The sequence below is a fragment of the Oncorhynchus mykiss genome, chromosome 8, assembly GCF_057628025.1.
Source record: "Oncorhynchus mykiss isolate SJ-2025 chromosome 8, ASM5762802v1, whole genome shotgun sequence".
Taxonomy (NCBI): Eukaryota; Metazoa; Chordata; class Actinopteri; order Salmoniformes; family Salmonidae; genus Oncorhynchus; species Oncorhynchus mykiss.
This window is the reverse complement of record NC_143029.1, coordinates 90,833,050-90,850,000: the sequence shown is the minus strand read 5'-3', so window position 1 is coordinate 90,850,000 and position 16,951 is coordinate 90,833,050. Positions and strand designations below refer to the sequence as shown.

The window sequence follows — 16,951 nt, the reverse complement described above, 5'->3', positions numbered from 1 at the left end:
GTATCACCCCGTCCCACCTCATCACCCCGTCCCAACCTCATCACCCCCGTCCCACCTCATCACCCCGTCCCACCTCATCACCCCGTCCCACCTCATCACCCCGTCCCACCTCATCACCCCGTCCCACCTCATCACCCCATCCCACCTCATCACCCCGTCCCACCTCATCACCCCGTCCCAATAGGAATGTTATTCTAGATTCTATACTGTAGGCTCTGTACTGTAGGTCCTGGGTAGTAGGTTCTGTACTGTAGGTCCTGGGTAGTAGGTTCTCTCCTGTAGGTTCTATACTGTAGGCTCTGTACTGTAGGTTCTGTCCTGTAGGTTCTGTCCTGTAGGTTCTGTACTGTAGGTTCTATACTGTAGGTTCTATACTGTAGGTTCTGTACTGTAGGTTCTGTACTGTAGGTTCTGGGTAGTAGGTTCTGTACTGTAGGTTCTGTACTGTAGGTTCTGGGTAGTAGGTTCTGTACTGTAGGTTCTGTACTGTAGGTTCTGGGTAGTAGGTTCTGTACTGTAGGTTCTGTACTGTAGGTTCTGGGTAGTAGGTTCTGTACTGTAGGTTCTGTACTGTAGGTTCTGGGTAGTAGGTTCTGTACTGTAGGTTCTGTACTGTAGGTTCTGTACTGTAGGTTCTATACTGTAGGTTCTGGGTAGTAGGTTCTGTACTGTAGGTTCTGTACTGTAGGTTCTGGGTAGTAGGTTCTGTACTTTAGGTCCTGGGTAGTAGGTTCTGTACTGTAGGTTCTATACTGTAGGCTCTGGGTAGTAGGTTCTGTACTGCAAGTTCTGTACTTTAGGTCCTGGGTAGTAGGTTCTGTACTGTAGGTTCTATACTGTAGGCTCTGGGTAGTAGGTTCTGTACTGCAGGTTCTGTACTTTAGGTCCTGGGTAGTAGGCTCTGTCCTGTAGGTTCTGTACTGTAGGTTCTGTCCTGTAGATTCTGTCCTGTAGGTTCTGTCCTTTAGGTTATGTCCTGTAGGTTCTGTCCTTTAGGTTCTGTCATGTAGGTTCTGTACTGTACTTCTGGTAGAACATGGTGAAGGTAGTCACATCAAACAGACTGTAGATGTTAGATTTCCACTTGTCAATCGGACCGTGTTGTAGATTGTTCACTAGATATTAGGTAATACATCTGAGATTTACAGTTGTTTGAATTCCTTTATTTACAACAGGAGGATGAAGACGAGGAGGGAGAGGACGGAGAGGAAGAGGAGGAGGTGGTTGGGAACGGCACCAGGAACTCTGCGGACAAGAGGAGACAGCTGTGGTGGAAAGCTCACCAACGCACAGAGGAAAGAAACGTAGGAGATCCTGACTCGTATAACGCTCGGGTTTTTCTCTTTATCTCACCTGTGGTGTTAATGCGTTAGAAAATATTGATCATCGGGAAGAAGGTTCAGCAATACATCGTAAAAGGGCCAAGCTGTGGTGGAAGGCTCACCAATGGACAGAGGAGAGAAACTTAGGATGAACCATTATAAAACTTCTGACCTTGCTTCATTTCAGAATGAATACTTTATTAATGCATTATAAACTATTGATTATCGGGTAGATTGTGAAGCGTTGTTCAGCAATAAATGACCCAGATTACATAACGTATAACACTCCATGACCTTAACTCACTTCGGGGGGTAAATTCACCTCGATGCTTTATAAACTATTGATTATTGGTTGAAAGATAAAACAGGAATCCTTAGATCAGCAATGTCATTCCCTTGACCACATAGCTGGAGGGCCATGTACTTTCCCTCTCTTTACCTCTTTCTACCTCTCTCTATCTCTCTCTACCTCTCTCTCTCTGCCTCTCTCTATCTCTCTCTACCTCTCTCTACCTCTCTCTATCTCTCTCTACCTCTCTCTATCTCTCTCTATCTCTCTCTACCTCTCTCTGTCTCTCTCTACCTCTCTCTACCTCTCTCTACCTCTCTCTACCTCTCTCTGCCTCTCACTGCCTCTCTACCTCTCTCTACCTCTCTCTATCTCTACCTCTCTCTACCTCTCTCTATCTCTACCTCTCTCTATCTCTCTCTACCTCTCTCTACCTCTCTCTACCTCTCTCTGCCTCTCACTGCCTCTCTACCTCTCTCTACCTCTCTCTATCTCTACCTCTCTCTACCTCTCTCTATCTCTACCTCTCTCTACCTCTCTCTGCCTCTCTCTACCTCTCTCTATCTCTCTCTGCCTCTCTCTATCTCTCTCTACCTCTCTCTCTCTACCTCTCTCTATCTCTACCTCTCTCTACCTCTCTCTACCTCTCTCTACCTCTCTCTATCTCTCTCTACCTCTCTCTATCTCTCTCTACCTCTCTCTATCTCTCTCTATCTCTCTCTACCTCTCTCTATCTCTCTCTACCTCTCTCTACCTCTCTCTACCTCTCTCTGCCTCTCACTGCCTCTCTACCTCTCTCTACCTCTCTCTGCCTCTCACTGCCTCTCTACCACTCTCTACCTCTCTCTACCTCTCTCTACCTATTTCTACCTCTCTCTACCTCTCTCTGCCTCTCACTGCCTCTCTTTGCCTCTCTCTACCTCTCTTTGCCTATCTCTACCTCTCTACCTCTCTCTACCTCCCTTTGCCTCTCTCTGCCTCTCTTTGCCTCTCTCTGCCTCTCTACCTCTCTCTACCTTTCTCTACCGCTCTCAACCTATTTATACCTCTCTCTGCCTCTCTCTACCTCTCTCTACCTCTCTCTGCCTCTACCTCTGTCTACCTCTCTCTACCTCCCTCTACCTGTTTCTACCTCTCTCTGCCTCGCTCTACCTCTCTCTACCTCTCTCTACCGCTCTCTATCTCTCTCTACCGCTCTTTGCCTCTCTCTGCCTCTCTCTGCCTCTCTCTACCTCTCTCTACCTCTCTATCTCTCTCTGCCTCTCTCTACCTCTCTCTACCTCTCTCTTCCTCTCCACCTCTCTCTGCCTCTCTCTTCCTCTCTCCACCTCTCTCTTCCTCTCTCCACCTCTCTCTACCTCTCTCTACCTCTCTCTACCTCTCTCTACCTCTCTCTGCCTCTCTCCACCTCTCTCTACCTCTCTCTACCTCTCTCTACCTCTCTCTACCTCTCCTTGCCTGTTTTCTTTTTCCTTATTGTAGCTGCTTTCTACCCAGGATGGCTACAGTACATCTGAGGTAGGTGCCGTACTAGACTGTAGTGCATCACCAATGTGCATATCTTATCTTTTTGACGCAACTGCTACATGTTCTGCACTGTTACTTACTATTCTGCACTTGAAAACAAATGGTCTCATGACCTGACTAGGAAAACCTCTGGGCCGTAACCCTAGTCCATATGGTTGTTGTGTTCTTCCACAGGGGTTGGCTGCAAAGTCCAACGGGACGTCTTGTGACATCTCCACCCTAAACTCGGTGGAGAATAGACCGGTCGGTCTGGACCTGTACTCCACCCCACAGTATAAAATGGACCAAACCAATAACATTACAGGTGAGTTTTACTGTACTGTACACACACTGGGGCGAAAGTTTCTGCTCGCAATATCTGTGAGGAGGAAATTTAGTGAACTGGGCCCTGGTCAGAAGTAGTGCACTATATCCTTATGACACTCCATAGGGCCCTGGTTAAAAGTAGTGCACTATATCCTTATGACACTCCATAGGGCCCTGGTTAAAAGTAGTGCACTATATCCTTATGACACTCCATAGGGCCCTGGTCAGAAGTAGTGCACTATATCCTTATTCCTTATGACACTCCATAGGGCCCTGGTCAGAAGTAGTGCACTATATCCTTATTCCTTATGACACTCCATAGGGCCCTGGTCAGAAGTAGTGCACTATATCCTTATTCCTTATGACACTCCATAGGGCCCTGGTCAGAAGTAGTGCACTATATCCTTATTCCTTATGACACTCCATAGGGCCCTGGTCAGAAGTAGTGCACTATATCCTTATTCCTTATGACACTCCATAGGGCCCTGGTCAGAAGTAGTGCACTATATCCTTATTCCTTATGACACTCCATAGGGCCCTGGTCAGAAGTAGTGCACTATTTCCTTATTCCTTATGACACCTCATAGGGCCCTGGTCAGAAGTAGTGCACTATATCCTTATGACACTCCATAGGGCCCTGGTCAGAAGTAGTGCACTATATCCTTATGACACTCCATAGGGCCCTGGTCAGAAGTAGTGCACTATATCCTTATTCCTTATGACACTCCATAGGGCCCTGGTCAGAAGTAGTGCACTATATCCTTATGACACTCCATAGGGCCCTGGTCAGAAGTAGTGCACTATATCCTTATGACACTCCATAGGGCCCTGGTCAGAAGTAGTGCACTATATCCTTATTCCTTATGACACTCCATAGGGCCCTGGTCAGAAGTAGTGCACTATTTCCTTATTCCTTATGACACCTCATAGGGCCCTGGTCAGAAGTAGTGCACTATATCCTTATGACACTCCATAGGGCCCTGGTCAGAAGTAGTGCACTATATCCTTATGACACTCCATAGGGCCCTGGTCAGAAGTAGTGCACTATATCCTTATTCCTTATGACACTCCATAGGGCCCTGGTCAGAAGTAGTGCACTATATCCTTATGACACTCCATAGGGCCCTGGTCAGAAGTAGTGCACTATATCCTTATTCCTTATGACACTCCATAGGGCCCTGGTCAGAAGTAGTGCACTATATCCTTATGACACTCCATAGGGCCCTGGTCAGAAGTAGTGCACTATATCCTTATGACACTCCATAGGGCCCTGGTCAGAAGTAGTGCACTATATCCTTATGGCACTCCATAGGGCCCTGGTCAGAAGTAGTGCACTATATCCTTATTCCTTATGACACTCCATAGGGCCCTGGTCAGAAGTAGTGCACTATATCCTTATGACACTCCATAGGGCCCTGGTCAGAAGTAGTGCACTATATCCTTATGACACTCCATAGGGCCCTGGTCAGAAGTAGTGCACTATATCCTTATTCCTTATGACACTCCATAGGGCCCTGGTCAGAAGTAGTGCACTATATCCTTATGACACTCCATAGGGCCCTGGTCAGAAGTAGTGCACTATATCCTTATGACACTCCATAGGGCCCTGGTCAGAAGTAGTGCACTATATCCTTATTCCTTATGACACTCCATAGGGCCCTGGTCAGAAGTAGTGCACTATATCCTTATGACACTCCATAGGGCCCTGGTCAGAAGTAGTGCACTATATCCTTATGGCACTCCATAGGGCCCTGGTCAGAAGTAGTGCACTATATCCTTATTCCTTATGACACTCCATAGGGCCCTGGTCAGAAGTAGTGCACTATATCCTTATGACACTCCATAGGGCCCTGGTCAGAAGTAGTGCACTATATCCTTATGACACTCCATAGGGCCCTGGTCAGAAGTAGTGCACTATATCCTTATGACACTCCATAGGGCCCTGGTCAGAAGTAGTGCACTATATCCTTATTCCTTATGACACTCCATAGGGCCCTGGTCAGAAGTAGTGCACTATATCCTTATTCCTTATGACACTCCATAGGGCCCTGGTCAGAAGTAGTGCACTATATCCTTATGACACTCCATAGGGCCCTGGTCAGAAGTAGTGCACTATATCCTTATGACACTCCATAGGGCCCTGGTCAGAAGTAGTGCACTATATCCTTATTCCTTATGACACTCCATAGGGCCCTGGTCAGAAGTAGTGCACTATATCCTTATTCCTTATGGCACTCCATAGGGCCCTGGTCAGAAGTAGTGCACTATATCCTTATGACACTCCATAGGGCCCTGGTCAGAAGTAGTGCACTATATCCTTATGACACTCCATAGGGCCCTGGTCAGAAGTAGTGCACTATATCCTTATGACACTCCATAGGGCCCTGGTCAGAAGTATTGCACTATATCCTTATTCCTTATGACACTCCATAGGGCCCTGGTCAGAAGTAGTGCACTATATCCTTATTCCTTATGACACTCCATAGGGCCCTGGTCAGAAGTAGTGCACTATGGGGGAAATTAATGGGGAAACGAATGGGGAAATTAAATGGGGAAATTAATGGGGAAATTAAATGGGGAAATTAATGGGGAAATTAAATGGGAAATGAATGGGGAAACGAATGGGGAAATTAAATGGGAAATGAATGGGGAAACGAATGGGGAAATTAAATGGGAAATTAAATGGGAAATTAATGGGGAAACGAATGGGGAAATTAATGGGCAAATGAAAGGTGAAATGAATGTTTTTTTTGGGATAAATAAGGTCTGAGGTTAACACAGGCTTAGGAGATATTATACGTTTTTATTCTACAGTCTCTCTACCTCTCTAATTCATGAATTATGAAGCCTTTATGTGCTTGAAATCATAAATGCTTCAAAATTCACAAAACGTGACATTAGCTTCATGAAGATGATCTCACAGAACAAATTGCATCAGATTTAAGCCTGTGACTACAAAAAGACCCCATTAATATTTCTCTACTAAATAACGAGGTCCCTCTATCTTTATATCTAAAACAGAGAAGAAGAATGGAAGTGTGTATGACGTCAATCCAACAGTGGGAGGAGAGACTGCTGGGATGGAGGAGGAGGAGGAGGAGAAGAAGGAACAGGGCGATGAGGAGGAGGAGGAGGAGGAGAAGGAGGGCAGAGTGAATGCTGTAGTAACAGTGTTCAGGTTCATTATGAAGCAAAGCTATATCTGTGCTCTCATAGCCATGATGGTGAGTAAACACAGTGACTGGTCCCTCTGGTCCCTCTGGTCTCTTGGGTGACTGTGGTCCCTCTGGTCCCTCTGGTGACTGTGGTCCCTCTGGTCTCTTGGGTGACTGTGGTCCTTGTGGTGACTGTGGTCCCTCTGGTGACTGTGGTCCCTCTGGTCCCTCTAGTGACTGTGGTCACTGTGGTGACTGTGGTCCCTCTGGTCCCTTTGGTGACTGTGGTGACTGTGGTCCCTCGGGTGACTGTGGTCCCTCGGGTGACTGTGGTCCCTCTGGTCCCTGTGGTCCCTCGGGTGACTGTGGTCCCTGTGGTGACTGTGGTCTCTGTGGTGACTGTGGTCTCTGTGGTGACTGTGGTCCCTCTGGTCCCTCGGGTGACTGCGATCCCTCGGGTCCCTCGAGTGACTGTGGTCCCTCTGGTAACTGTGGTGACTGTGATCCCTCTGGTGACTGTGGTCCCTCGGGTGACTATGGTCCCTTGGGTGACTGTGGTCCCTCGGGTGACTGTGATCCCTCGGGTGACTGTGGTCCCTCGGGTGACTGTGGTCCCTCGGGTGACTGTGGTCCCACGGGTGACTGTGGTGACTGTGGTCCCTCGGGTGACTTAGGTCCATCTGGTGACTGTGCTCACGTCAAGGCTAAAGAAAGCATACTGTATGTCATCTGACAAGGCCTAACAATGTTGATTTACTGTTAAACAAATGCCAAGCTTTACACTTCTTCCCCCAATCCTTTTTTTTTACGATTAATTTAATTCATATGAATCATGAATGATTATTATGTACGAAACAAACTATTCACTTTCTCATTGTAGAAGTTGGAATTGAGTTAAATTACGGTTTAATCGATTACGGTTTTATTCAAGTGAATAAAAAAAAATGTTATTTGTGAATCACAAACTCTAATTTTGGGGAAAAAAATAATAGCTGTAGCCTTCCTTTTTGGATTATGTGACTGCAAAACCTGTTTTGTAGATATTTCAAGTTAATTTGGGATCCAATGTATGGGATATTTTAACTCAGTAGATGCTAGTCAGCCTGAAGACAACACTTTCTAAGGTAGATAAGGTAGATAAATATGACTAAACTAAGTAAAGATACATTTCCTGAAGAAAATGTGTTGTGCTTGCTTCAGCTGTCTAAAAAAAGATGTGTTAAATGTAAATTCAAGTTGACTAGAAGCTGAAAAGCAGCTCGTGAGAGTATGAATATGTCTGATTACCTCAGTAGACTGTTATATATTTCAGCTAGCATATAAATTATACAAAATTATGTATGTGTGTCTTTTCGGGGGGGTTGGGTTAAAATCGGAAGTCAAATTTCGGTTGGACGTTGTGTTGACCAATAAAATGATCTTAATCTATGAATTTTAACTTCTTAGTGATCCCTTCGCGCGCTGGATTGATTTGACAACACCCAGCAATAGCAACGCGCCAAATTCAAAAACAGAAATACTCAAAATAATAATTAATAAATTATACAAGGGTTTAAAGATGAACTTCTTGTTAATCCAGCCACAGTGTCAGATTTCAAAAAGGCTTTACGGCGAAAGCAAACCATGCTATTATCTGAGGACAGCACCCCAGCAAACATACACATGAAAATCATAATTCATCCCGCCAGGCGCGACACAAAAGTCAGAAATAACGATATAATTCATGTCTTACCTTTGAAGATCTTCTTCTGTTGGCACTCCAATATGTCCCATAAACATCACAAATGGTCCTTTTGTTCGATAAATTCCTTCTTTTCTTTTCTTCTTCCAAAATGTCCATTTATTTGGCGCGTTTGATTCAGAAAATACACCGGTTCCAACTCGCGCAACATGACCACAAAGGATCTAATAAGTTACCTGTAAACTTGATCCAGACATTTTATAACAACTTTCCTAATACAACTTTAGGTATTTTTTTAACGTAAATAATCAATACAATTTGAGACGGGATAAACTGCTGCTCAGTAGCGGATTAAAACAACGTGGAGCGAGCTTTCAGGTCACGCTTCTCTAACAAACAGTACACTTCACTTGACCCTCATTCTGAACAGCCCTACTTCTTCATTTCTCAAAGGAAAAACATCAACCAATTTCTAAAGACTGTTGACATCCAGTGGAAGCGATAGGAACTGCAAGCAAGTGCCTTAGAAATCTAGATCCCCATAGAAAACACATTGAAAAGAGAGTGACCTCAAGAAAAAAATTCCTGGATGATTTGTCCTCTGGGTTTCGCCTGCCAAATAAGTTCTGTTACACTCACAGACATCATTCAAACAGTTGTAGAAACTCCAGAGTGTTTTCTATCCAAATATATATATCCTAGCTTCTGGGCCTGAGTAGCAGGCAGTTTACTTTGGGCACCTCAGTCATCCAAACGTCCGAATACTGCCCCCTAGCCTTAAGAAGTTTTCACTTCTGCCTAAAACTCAGCCGGGATTTCAATGGTGCTATACCACTTCTGACACCAGTGTCATTTAATTAAAGAAAAATGTATTTAGCATTCATTTAACACGGCAAGTCAGGTAAGAACAAATTCTTATTTACAATGACTGCTAACCCCGGCCAAACCCGGACAGCATTGGGCACCGCCCTATCGTACTCCCTATCATGGCAGGATGTAATACAGCCTGCATTTGAACCAGGGACTGCAGTGATGTCTCTTGTACTGAGATGCGGTGCCTTAGACCGCTGCACCACTCGGGAGCCTTAGGAGGGGTACCCTGACCAGGACTGGTCCCTGTGACTGTCATTCCAAAATCATTAAAACACTAAAACCTCTTGGTAAGTTCACTACGATTTTACAAATAATTAAAACACTAAAACCTCTTGGTAAGGTCGCTAGGTGATGTACTAAGATTGTTTACAATTAAATAAATTAAATTTGTTCATATATTATATTTTTATTCGCTCGCCTCATTTAAAAAAAAAACAATTATCTGTTAAACAGTAAATCAACTTTAACTTCCAATAAACTGTTTTGTGATCGTGATCATACTTGGCCCTACCTACGTTTTTCTGAGGAATTGTAGACTCTGAGGTTTTGTGGCATTTGCTCCCCCCCCCCCCTCTCTCTCTCCCTCTCTCTCTCTCCCTCTCTCTCTCTCTCTCCCTCTCTCTCTCTCCCTCTCTCTCTCTCTCTCTCTCTCTCCCTACCTCTTACTCTCTCTCCCTCTCTCCCTTCCTCTCTCTCCCTACCTCTCTCTCTCCCTCCCCATATCTCTCTCCCCACCCTCTACCTCTCCCTCTCTCTCCCTACCTCCCTTTCTCTCTCTCTCTCTCCCTCTCTCCCTACCTCTCACTCTCTCTCTCTCTCCCTCCGCATCTCTCCCTCTCTCTCTCTCTCTCCCTCCCCGTCTCTCTCTCTCTCTCCCTCCCCATCTCTCTCTCCCTCCCCATCTCTCTCTCTCTCCCTCTCTCTCTCTCTCTCTGTGCCCAGGCGTGGAGCATCACGTATGTTAGCTGGCTGACGTTTGTGTTCCTGATGTGGTCGTGTATGTTGTGGATGGTGAGGGACCGTCGTCGTTACACCATGCTAACCTCTCCCTTCATGGTGCTCTACGGGAACCTGCTCATTGTGCTGCAGTACATCTGGAGCTTTGAGCTGCTGGAGCCCGTACCTGGACTCTTCCTCAAGAAGGACGTGCCCTTCAGTGAACTGGGATCCAAGGTAATTCAATGGAACCTAGAAGAAGAAACTGTTAGAGTGGAGGGGCGGAAGGTATCCTAGTGGTTAGAGGGGAGTGGCGGAAGGTATCCTAGTGGTTAGAGGGGAGGGGCGGAAGGTATCCTAGTGGTTAGAGGGGAGGGGCGGAAGGTATCCTGGTGGTTAGAGGGGACGGGCGGAAGGTATCCTAGTGGTTAGAGGGGAGGGGCGGAAGGTATCCTAGTGGTTAGAGGGGAGGGGCGGAAGGTATCCTAGTGGTTAGAGGGGAGGGGCGGAAGGTATCCTAGTGGTTAGAGCGTTGGACCTGTAACCGAAAGGTTGCTAGATTGAATCCCTGAGCTGACAAGGTAAACATCTATCGTTCCGCCCCTGAACAAGGCAGTTAACCCACTGTTCCTAGACCAGTTAACCCACTGTTCCTAGACTAGGTTAACCCACTGTTCCTAGGCCAGTTAACCCACTGTTCCTAGGCAGTAAATAAGAATGTGTTCTTAACTGAGTTGCCTATAAATTGAGGCACAATAAAATCTATGTCTTATGCTAATGATTGGAAGTATGATCGTCTCTATCTTTATGTCTGTCTGTCTGTGTTTCTCTCACAGAAATGCTGAAAGTGTTTTTTGTTGTTGTTGTCTGTCTCTAGGTCCTGTGTCTGTTGAGCTTCTGGCTGCTGCTGAGACAGACTCTGACAGAGAGAAACGACAAGCAGAGAGAGGAGGATGCTGTACTCACTGACGTACATGTGGATGACCAACCAAAGAAGAAGGGTCAGAGATAATATTACAGCTGCTCAATAATGCTTTGTATTTGTATTTATCCCCATTAGTTACTGCCAAGGCAGCAGCTACTCTTCCTTGGGTTTATTATGGATCCCCATTAGTTCCTGCCAAGGCAGCAGCTACTCTTCCTGGGGTTTATTATGGATCCCCATTAGTTCCTGCCAAGGCAGCAGCTACTCTTCCTTGGGTTTATTATGGATCCCCATTAGTTCCTGCCAAGGCAGCAGCTACTCTTCCTGGGGTTTATTATGGATCCCCATTAGTTCCTGCCAAGGCAGAAGTTACTCTTCCTGGGGTTTATTATGGATCCCCATTAGTTCCTGCCAAGGCAGCAGCTACTCTCCCTGGGGTTTATTATGGATCCCCATTAGTTCCTGTCAAGGCAGCAGCTACTCTTCCTGGGGTTTATTATGGATCCCCATTAGTTCCTGCCAATGCAGCAGCTACTCTTCCTGGGGTTTATTATGGATCCCCATTAGTTCCTGCCAAGGCAGCAGCTACTCTTCCTGGGGTTTATTATGGATCCCCATTAATCCCTGCCAAGGCAGCAGCTACTCTTCCTGGGGTGTATTATGGATCCCCATTAGTTCCTGGCAAGGCAGAAGCTACTCTTCCTGGGGTTTATTATGGATCCCCATTAGTTCCTGTCAAGGCAGCAGCTACTCTTCCTGGGGTTTATTATGGATCCCCATTAGTTCCTGCCAAGGCAGCAGCTACTCTTCCTGGGGTTTATTATGGATCCCCATTAGTTCCTGCCAAGGCTGCAGCTACTCTTCCTGGGGTTTATTATGGATCCCCATTAGTTCCTGCCAAGGCAGCAGCTACTCTTCCTGGGGTTTATTATGGATCCCCATTAGTTCCTGCCAAGGCAGAAGCTACTCTTCCTGGGGTTTATTATGGATCCCCATTAGTTCCTGCCAAGGCAGCAGCTCTACTTCCTGGGGTTTATTATGGATCCCCATTAGTTCTTAACAAGGCAGCAGCTACTCTTCCTGGGGTTTATTATGGATCCCCATTAGTTCCTGCCAAGGCAGCAGCTATTCTTCCTGGGGTTTATTATGGATCCCCATTAGTTCCTGCCAAGGCAGCAGCTACTCTTCCTGGGGTTTATTATGGATCCCCATTAGTTCCTTTCAAGGCAGCAGTTACTCTTCCTGGGGTTTATTATGGATCCCCATTAGTTCCTGCCAAGGCAGCAGCTACTCTCCCTGGGGTTTATTATGGATGCCCATTAGTTCATGTCAAGGCAGCAGCTACTCTTCCTGTGGTTTATTATGGATCCCCATTAGTTCCTGCCAAGTCAGCAGCTACTCTTCCTGGGGTTTATTATGGATCCCCATTAGTTCCTGTCAAGGCAGCAGCTACTCTTCCTGGGGTTTATTATGGATTTCCATTAGTTCCTGCCAAAGCAGCAGCTACTCTTCCTGGGGTTTATTATGGATCCCCATTAGTTCCTGGCAAGGCAGCACCTACTCTTCCTGGGGTTTATTATGGATCCCCATTAATCCCTGTCAAGGCAGCAGCTACTCTTCCTGGGGTTTATTATGGATCTCCATTAGTTCCTGCCAAGGCAGCAGCTACTCTTCCTGGGGTTTATTATGGATCCCCATTAGTTCCTGGCAAGGCAGCACCTACTCTTCCTGGGGTTTATTATGGATCCCCATTAATCCCTGTCAAGGCTGCAGCTACTCTTCCTGGGGTGTAGTATGGATCCCCATTAGTTCCTGGCAAGGCAGCACCTACTCTTCCTGGGGTTTATTATGGATCCCCATTAATCCCTGCCAAGGCAGCAGCTATTCTTCCTGGGGTTTATTATGGATCCCAATTAGTTCCTGTCAAGGCAGCAGCTACTTTTCCTGGGGTTTATTATGGATCCCCATTAGTTCCTGCCAAGGCAGCAGCTACTCTTCCTGATGGTTTATTATGGATCCCCATTAGTTCCTGTCAAGGCAGCAGCTACTCTTCCTGGGGTTTATTACGGATCCCCATTAGTTCCTGCCAAGGCAGAAGCTAGGAAATACTTACTTACAAGCCCTTAACCAACAATGCAGTTTTAAGAAAAAAATTGTTAAGAAAATATTTACTAGATAAACTACAGTAAAAAAAAAATGAAGATAAAAAGTAACACAATAAAATAAAAAGTCTACAGGTTAATATGTACATTTTTATTTAACTAGGCAGTTAAGAACAAATTATTTTTTACATTGACGGCCTACACCTGCCAAACCCAGACGACGCTGGGGCAAGTGTATGGGACTCCCAATCACGGACGGTTGTGATACAGCCTGGATTCAAACCAGGGTGCCTGTAGTGACATGTCTAGCACTGAGATGCAGTGCCTTAGACCGCTGCACCACTTGGGAGCCACAGCTTCTACATGTAGGCAGGGGTAAAGTGACTATACGTACAGTAGATATGAAATATTGCGTAGCTGCGTTGTAAAAAAAGGGGGGGTGGGGTCAATGTACATTTTCCGGGTTTGATTATCAGCAGTGTTAATGGCTCGGGGGTAAAAGCTGCTCAGGAGGCTTTTGGACCTAGACTTGGTGCTTTGGTCACACTACATGAAGTGTCACTATTATACTACAACACACTCTTCAGGTGTACGTGTGTGTAGAGTGTGTATATTTTGTGTGTGTGTGTGTCTTTTCACAGTCCACAATGTTCTATAAGGTGTATTTTTACCTGTTTTTAAATCTGATTCTACTGCTGCATCAGTTACCTGATGTGGAATAGAGTTCCATGTAGTCATGGCTCTATGTACTACTGTGGAATAGAGTTCCATGTAGTCATGGCTCTATGTAGTACTGTGGAATAGAGTTCCATGTAGTCATGGCTCTATGTAGTACTGTGGAATAGAGTTCCATGTAGTCATGGCTCTATGTAGTACTGTGGAATAGAGTTCCATGTAGTCATGGCTCTATGTAGTACTGTGGAATAGAGTTCCATGTAGTCATGGCTCTCTGTAGTACTGTGGAATAGAGTTCCATGTAGTCATGGCTCTTAGTACTGTGGAATAGAGTTCCATGTAGTGATGGCTCTTAGTACTGTGCGCCTCCTATAGTCTGTTCTGGACTTGGGGACTGTGAAGAGACCTCTGGTGGCATGTCTTGAGGGGTATGGATGGGTGTCTGATCTGTGTGCCAGTCGTTCAAACAGACAGCTTGGTACATTCAACATGTCATGGCTCTAGTGGTACAGCTTGGTACATTCACCCCTCCCAAATATAACGCAGTGATGAAGTCAATCTCTCCTCCACTTTGAGCCAGGAGAGATTGACATGCATATTATTGATGTTAGCTCTACGTGTACATTTAATGGCCAGCTCTATTGCCCTTTTCTGGGCCAGTCGAGACGGGGTTCGAACCCAAGACTGTGTTAGCCCGCTGACACACTGGAATCAAACCTGGGCTTCCTGCCTGCCACAAGACTTGTGGAAGGCAGACTTGTGTTAGCCCACTTGAGCTAAAGTGTCACGATCGTCGTATGAGTGAGACCAAGGCGCAGCGTGGTACGCGTGCATTCTCTTTATTAAAATAGTGAACACCGAACAAACCAACAAAAATAACAAACGAAACGTGAAGCTATACAATATAGTGCTGACAGGCAACTACACATCCCACACCAGAAAGTGGGAAAAAGGGCTGCCTAAATATGATTCCCAATCGGAGACAACGATAAACAGCTGTCTCTGATTGGGAACCATAACAGGCCAACATAGATATACAAAAACCCTAGATATACAAAAAACCCTAGACATACAAAAACTAGAGTACCCACCCTAGTCACCCCCTGACCTAACCAAAATATATAGAAAACAGAGATATCTAAGGTCAGGGCGTGACATTAGGCCTAGGCATCCAAGCTTAGGGCAGCAGGTAGCCTAGCGGTTGGAGTGTTGGGCCAGTATCTGAGATGTCGCTGGTTCAAATACCAGTGCCGAAAAGGTGAAAAATCTGTCGATGTGCCCTTGAGCAAGGCACTTAACCCTAATTTGCTCCAGGGTTACTGTACTACTATGGATGATCCTGTAAAACAACACCGTTCGCTGCACCTATCCAATGTATGTGACAATAAAACATATATTTAATAATAATAAAACAATTAACACAGGATTTCAGGTCTCAGGCAACGTTATCACAGGAATAGCGCTATAGGAAATGCTACAATATCCTGTTATCTGCACTGCAGTTGTTCATCAAGTAGAGCCAATCACCTACTATCTCCTCTCTGTGTGGGTAACCTTGTTTATAGAGGAAGAGGAGGATGAGGAAGGAGGGGAGCAGGACATCATGCAGGTTCTGGGGAACATGGTGATGGAGATGCTGGTGAAATACTGGATCTATATCTGTGGAGGGATGTTCTTCTTCGTCAGCTTCGAGGGACGCATGGTCATGTATAAGATCATCTACATGATGCTCTTCCTCTTCTGTGTGGCGCTCTATCAGGTTGGTACAGCACTCTCTCTCTCTCTCTCTCTCTCTCTCTCTCTACCCCTCTCTCTCTCTCTCTCTCTCTCTCTCTCTCTCTCTCTACCTCTCTCTCTCTCTCTACCCCCTCTCTCTCTCTCTCTCTCTCTCTCTCTCTCTCTCTCTCTCTCTCTCTACCTCTCTACCCCCCTCTCTCTCTCTCTCTCACTCTCTCTCTCTACCTCTCTCTCTCTCTCTACCTCTCTCTCTCTCTCTCTCCCTACCTCTCTCTCTCTCTCTCTCTCTCTCTCTCTCTCTCTGTCTCTCTCTACCTCTCTCTCTCTCTCTCTCTACCCCTCTCTCTCTCTCTCTCTCTCTCTCTCTCTCTCTCTCTACCTCTCTACCCCCCTCTCTCTCTCTCTCTCACTCTCTCTCTCTACCTCTCTCTCTCTCTACCTCTCTCTCTCTCTCTCTCCCTACCTCTCTCTCTCTCTCTCTCTCTCTCCAACACCAACTCAACATTAGTTGACATTAGTCAGCCATGTTAACCACTGCAGTATGGACGTCTCCTCCACCCACCTGGTTACACATGTTAACCACTACAGTATGGACGTCTCCTCCACCCACCTGGTTACACATGTTAACCACTACAGTATGGACGTCTCCTCCACCCACCTGGTTACACATGTTAACCACTACAGTATGGACGTCTGTTCTGGATAAACAGCCTCCTCCACCCACCTGGTTACACATGTTAACCACTACAGTATGGACGTCTCCTCCACCCACCTTTTCCCCAACTCTAAACACTCCACCTAGCTCCTATATACACACGGGATGGTTACACATGTTAAATACACACGGGATGGTTACACATGTTAAATACACACGGGATGGTTACACATGTTAAATACACACTGGATGGTTACACATGTTAACCACTACAGTATGGACGTCTGTTCTGGATGATAAACCAGTGGAAGGACAACAGCCTCCTCCTCCCACCTGGTTACGCATGTTAAATACATACATGATGGTTACACATGTTAAATACATACAGGATGGTTACCCATGTTAAATACATACAGGATGGTTACACCTGTTAAATACATACAGGATGGTTAGACATGTTAAATACATACAGGATGGTTACACATGTTAAATACATACAGGATGGTTACACATGTTAAATACATACAGGATGGTTACACATGTTAAATACATACAGGATGGTTACACATGTTAAATACATACAGGATGGTTACACATGTTAAATACATACAGGATGGTTACACATGTTAAATACATACAGGATGGTTACACATGTTAAATACATACAGGATGGTTACACATGTTAAATACATACAGGATGGTTACACCTGTTAAATACATACAGGATGGTTACACCTGTTAAATACATACACGATGATTACACCTGTT

General features: G+C 45.6%; 1 protein-coding gene across 1 annotated transcript in view; it reads left to right on the top strand.

Annotated features, from left to right (window-relative positions):
• Window positions 1–16,951, top strand: part of LOC110531049 (piezo-type mechanosensitive ion channel component 2) — a 220,057-nt gene that overhangs the window by 95,716 nt on the left and 107,390 nt on the right. Inside the window, exons 9-15 of the mRNA XM_090182937.1 lie at window positions 1,176–1,304; window positions 3,094–3,129; window positions 3,313–3,442; window positions 6,466–6,668; window positions 10,096–10,326; window positions 10,967–11,090; window positions 15,357–15,550. Of these exons, the coding sequence (XP_090039063.1) occupies window positions 1,176–1,304; window positions 3,094–3,129; window positions 3,313–3,442; window positions 6,466–6,668; window positions 10,096–10,326; window positions 10,967–11,090; window positions 15,357–15,550 (1,047 nt within the window). The remainder of the gene's footprint in view (window positions 1–1,175; window positions 1,305–3,093; window positions 3,130–3,312; window positions 3,443–6,465; window positions 6,669–10,095; window positions 10,327–10,966; window positions 11,091–15,356; window positions 15,551–16,951) is intronic.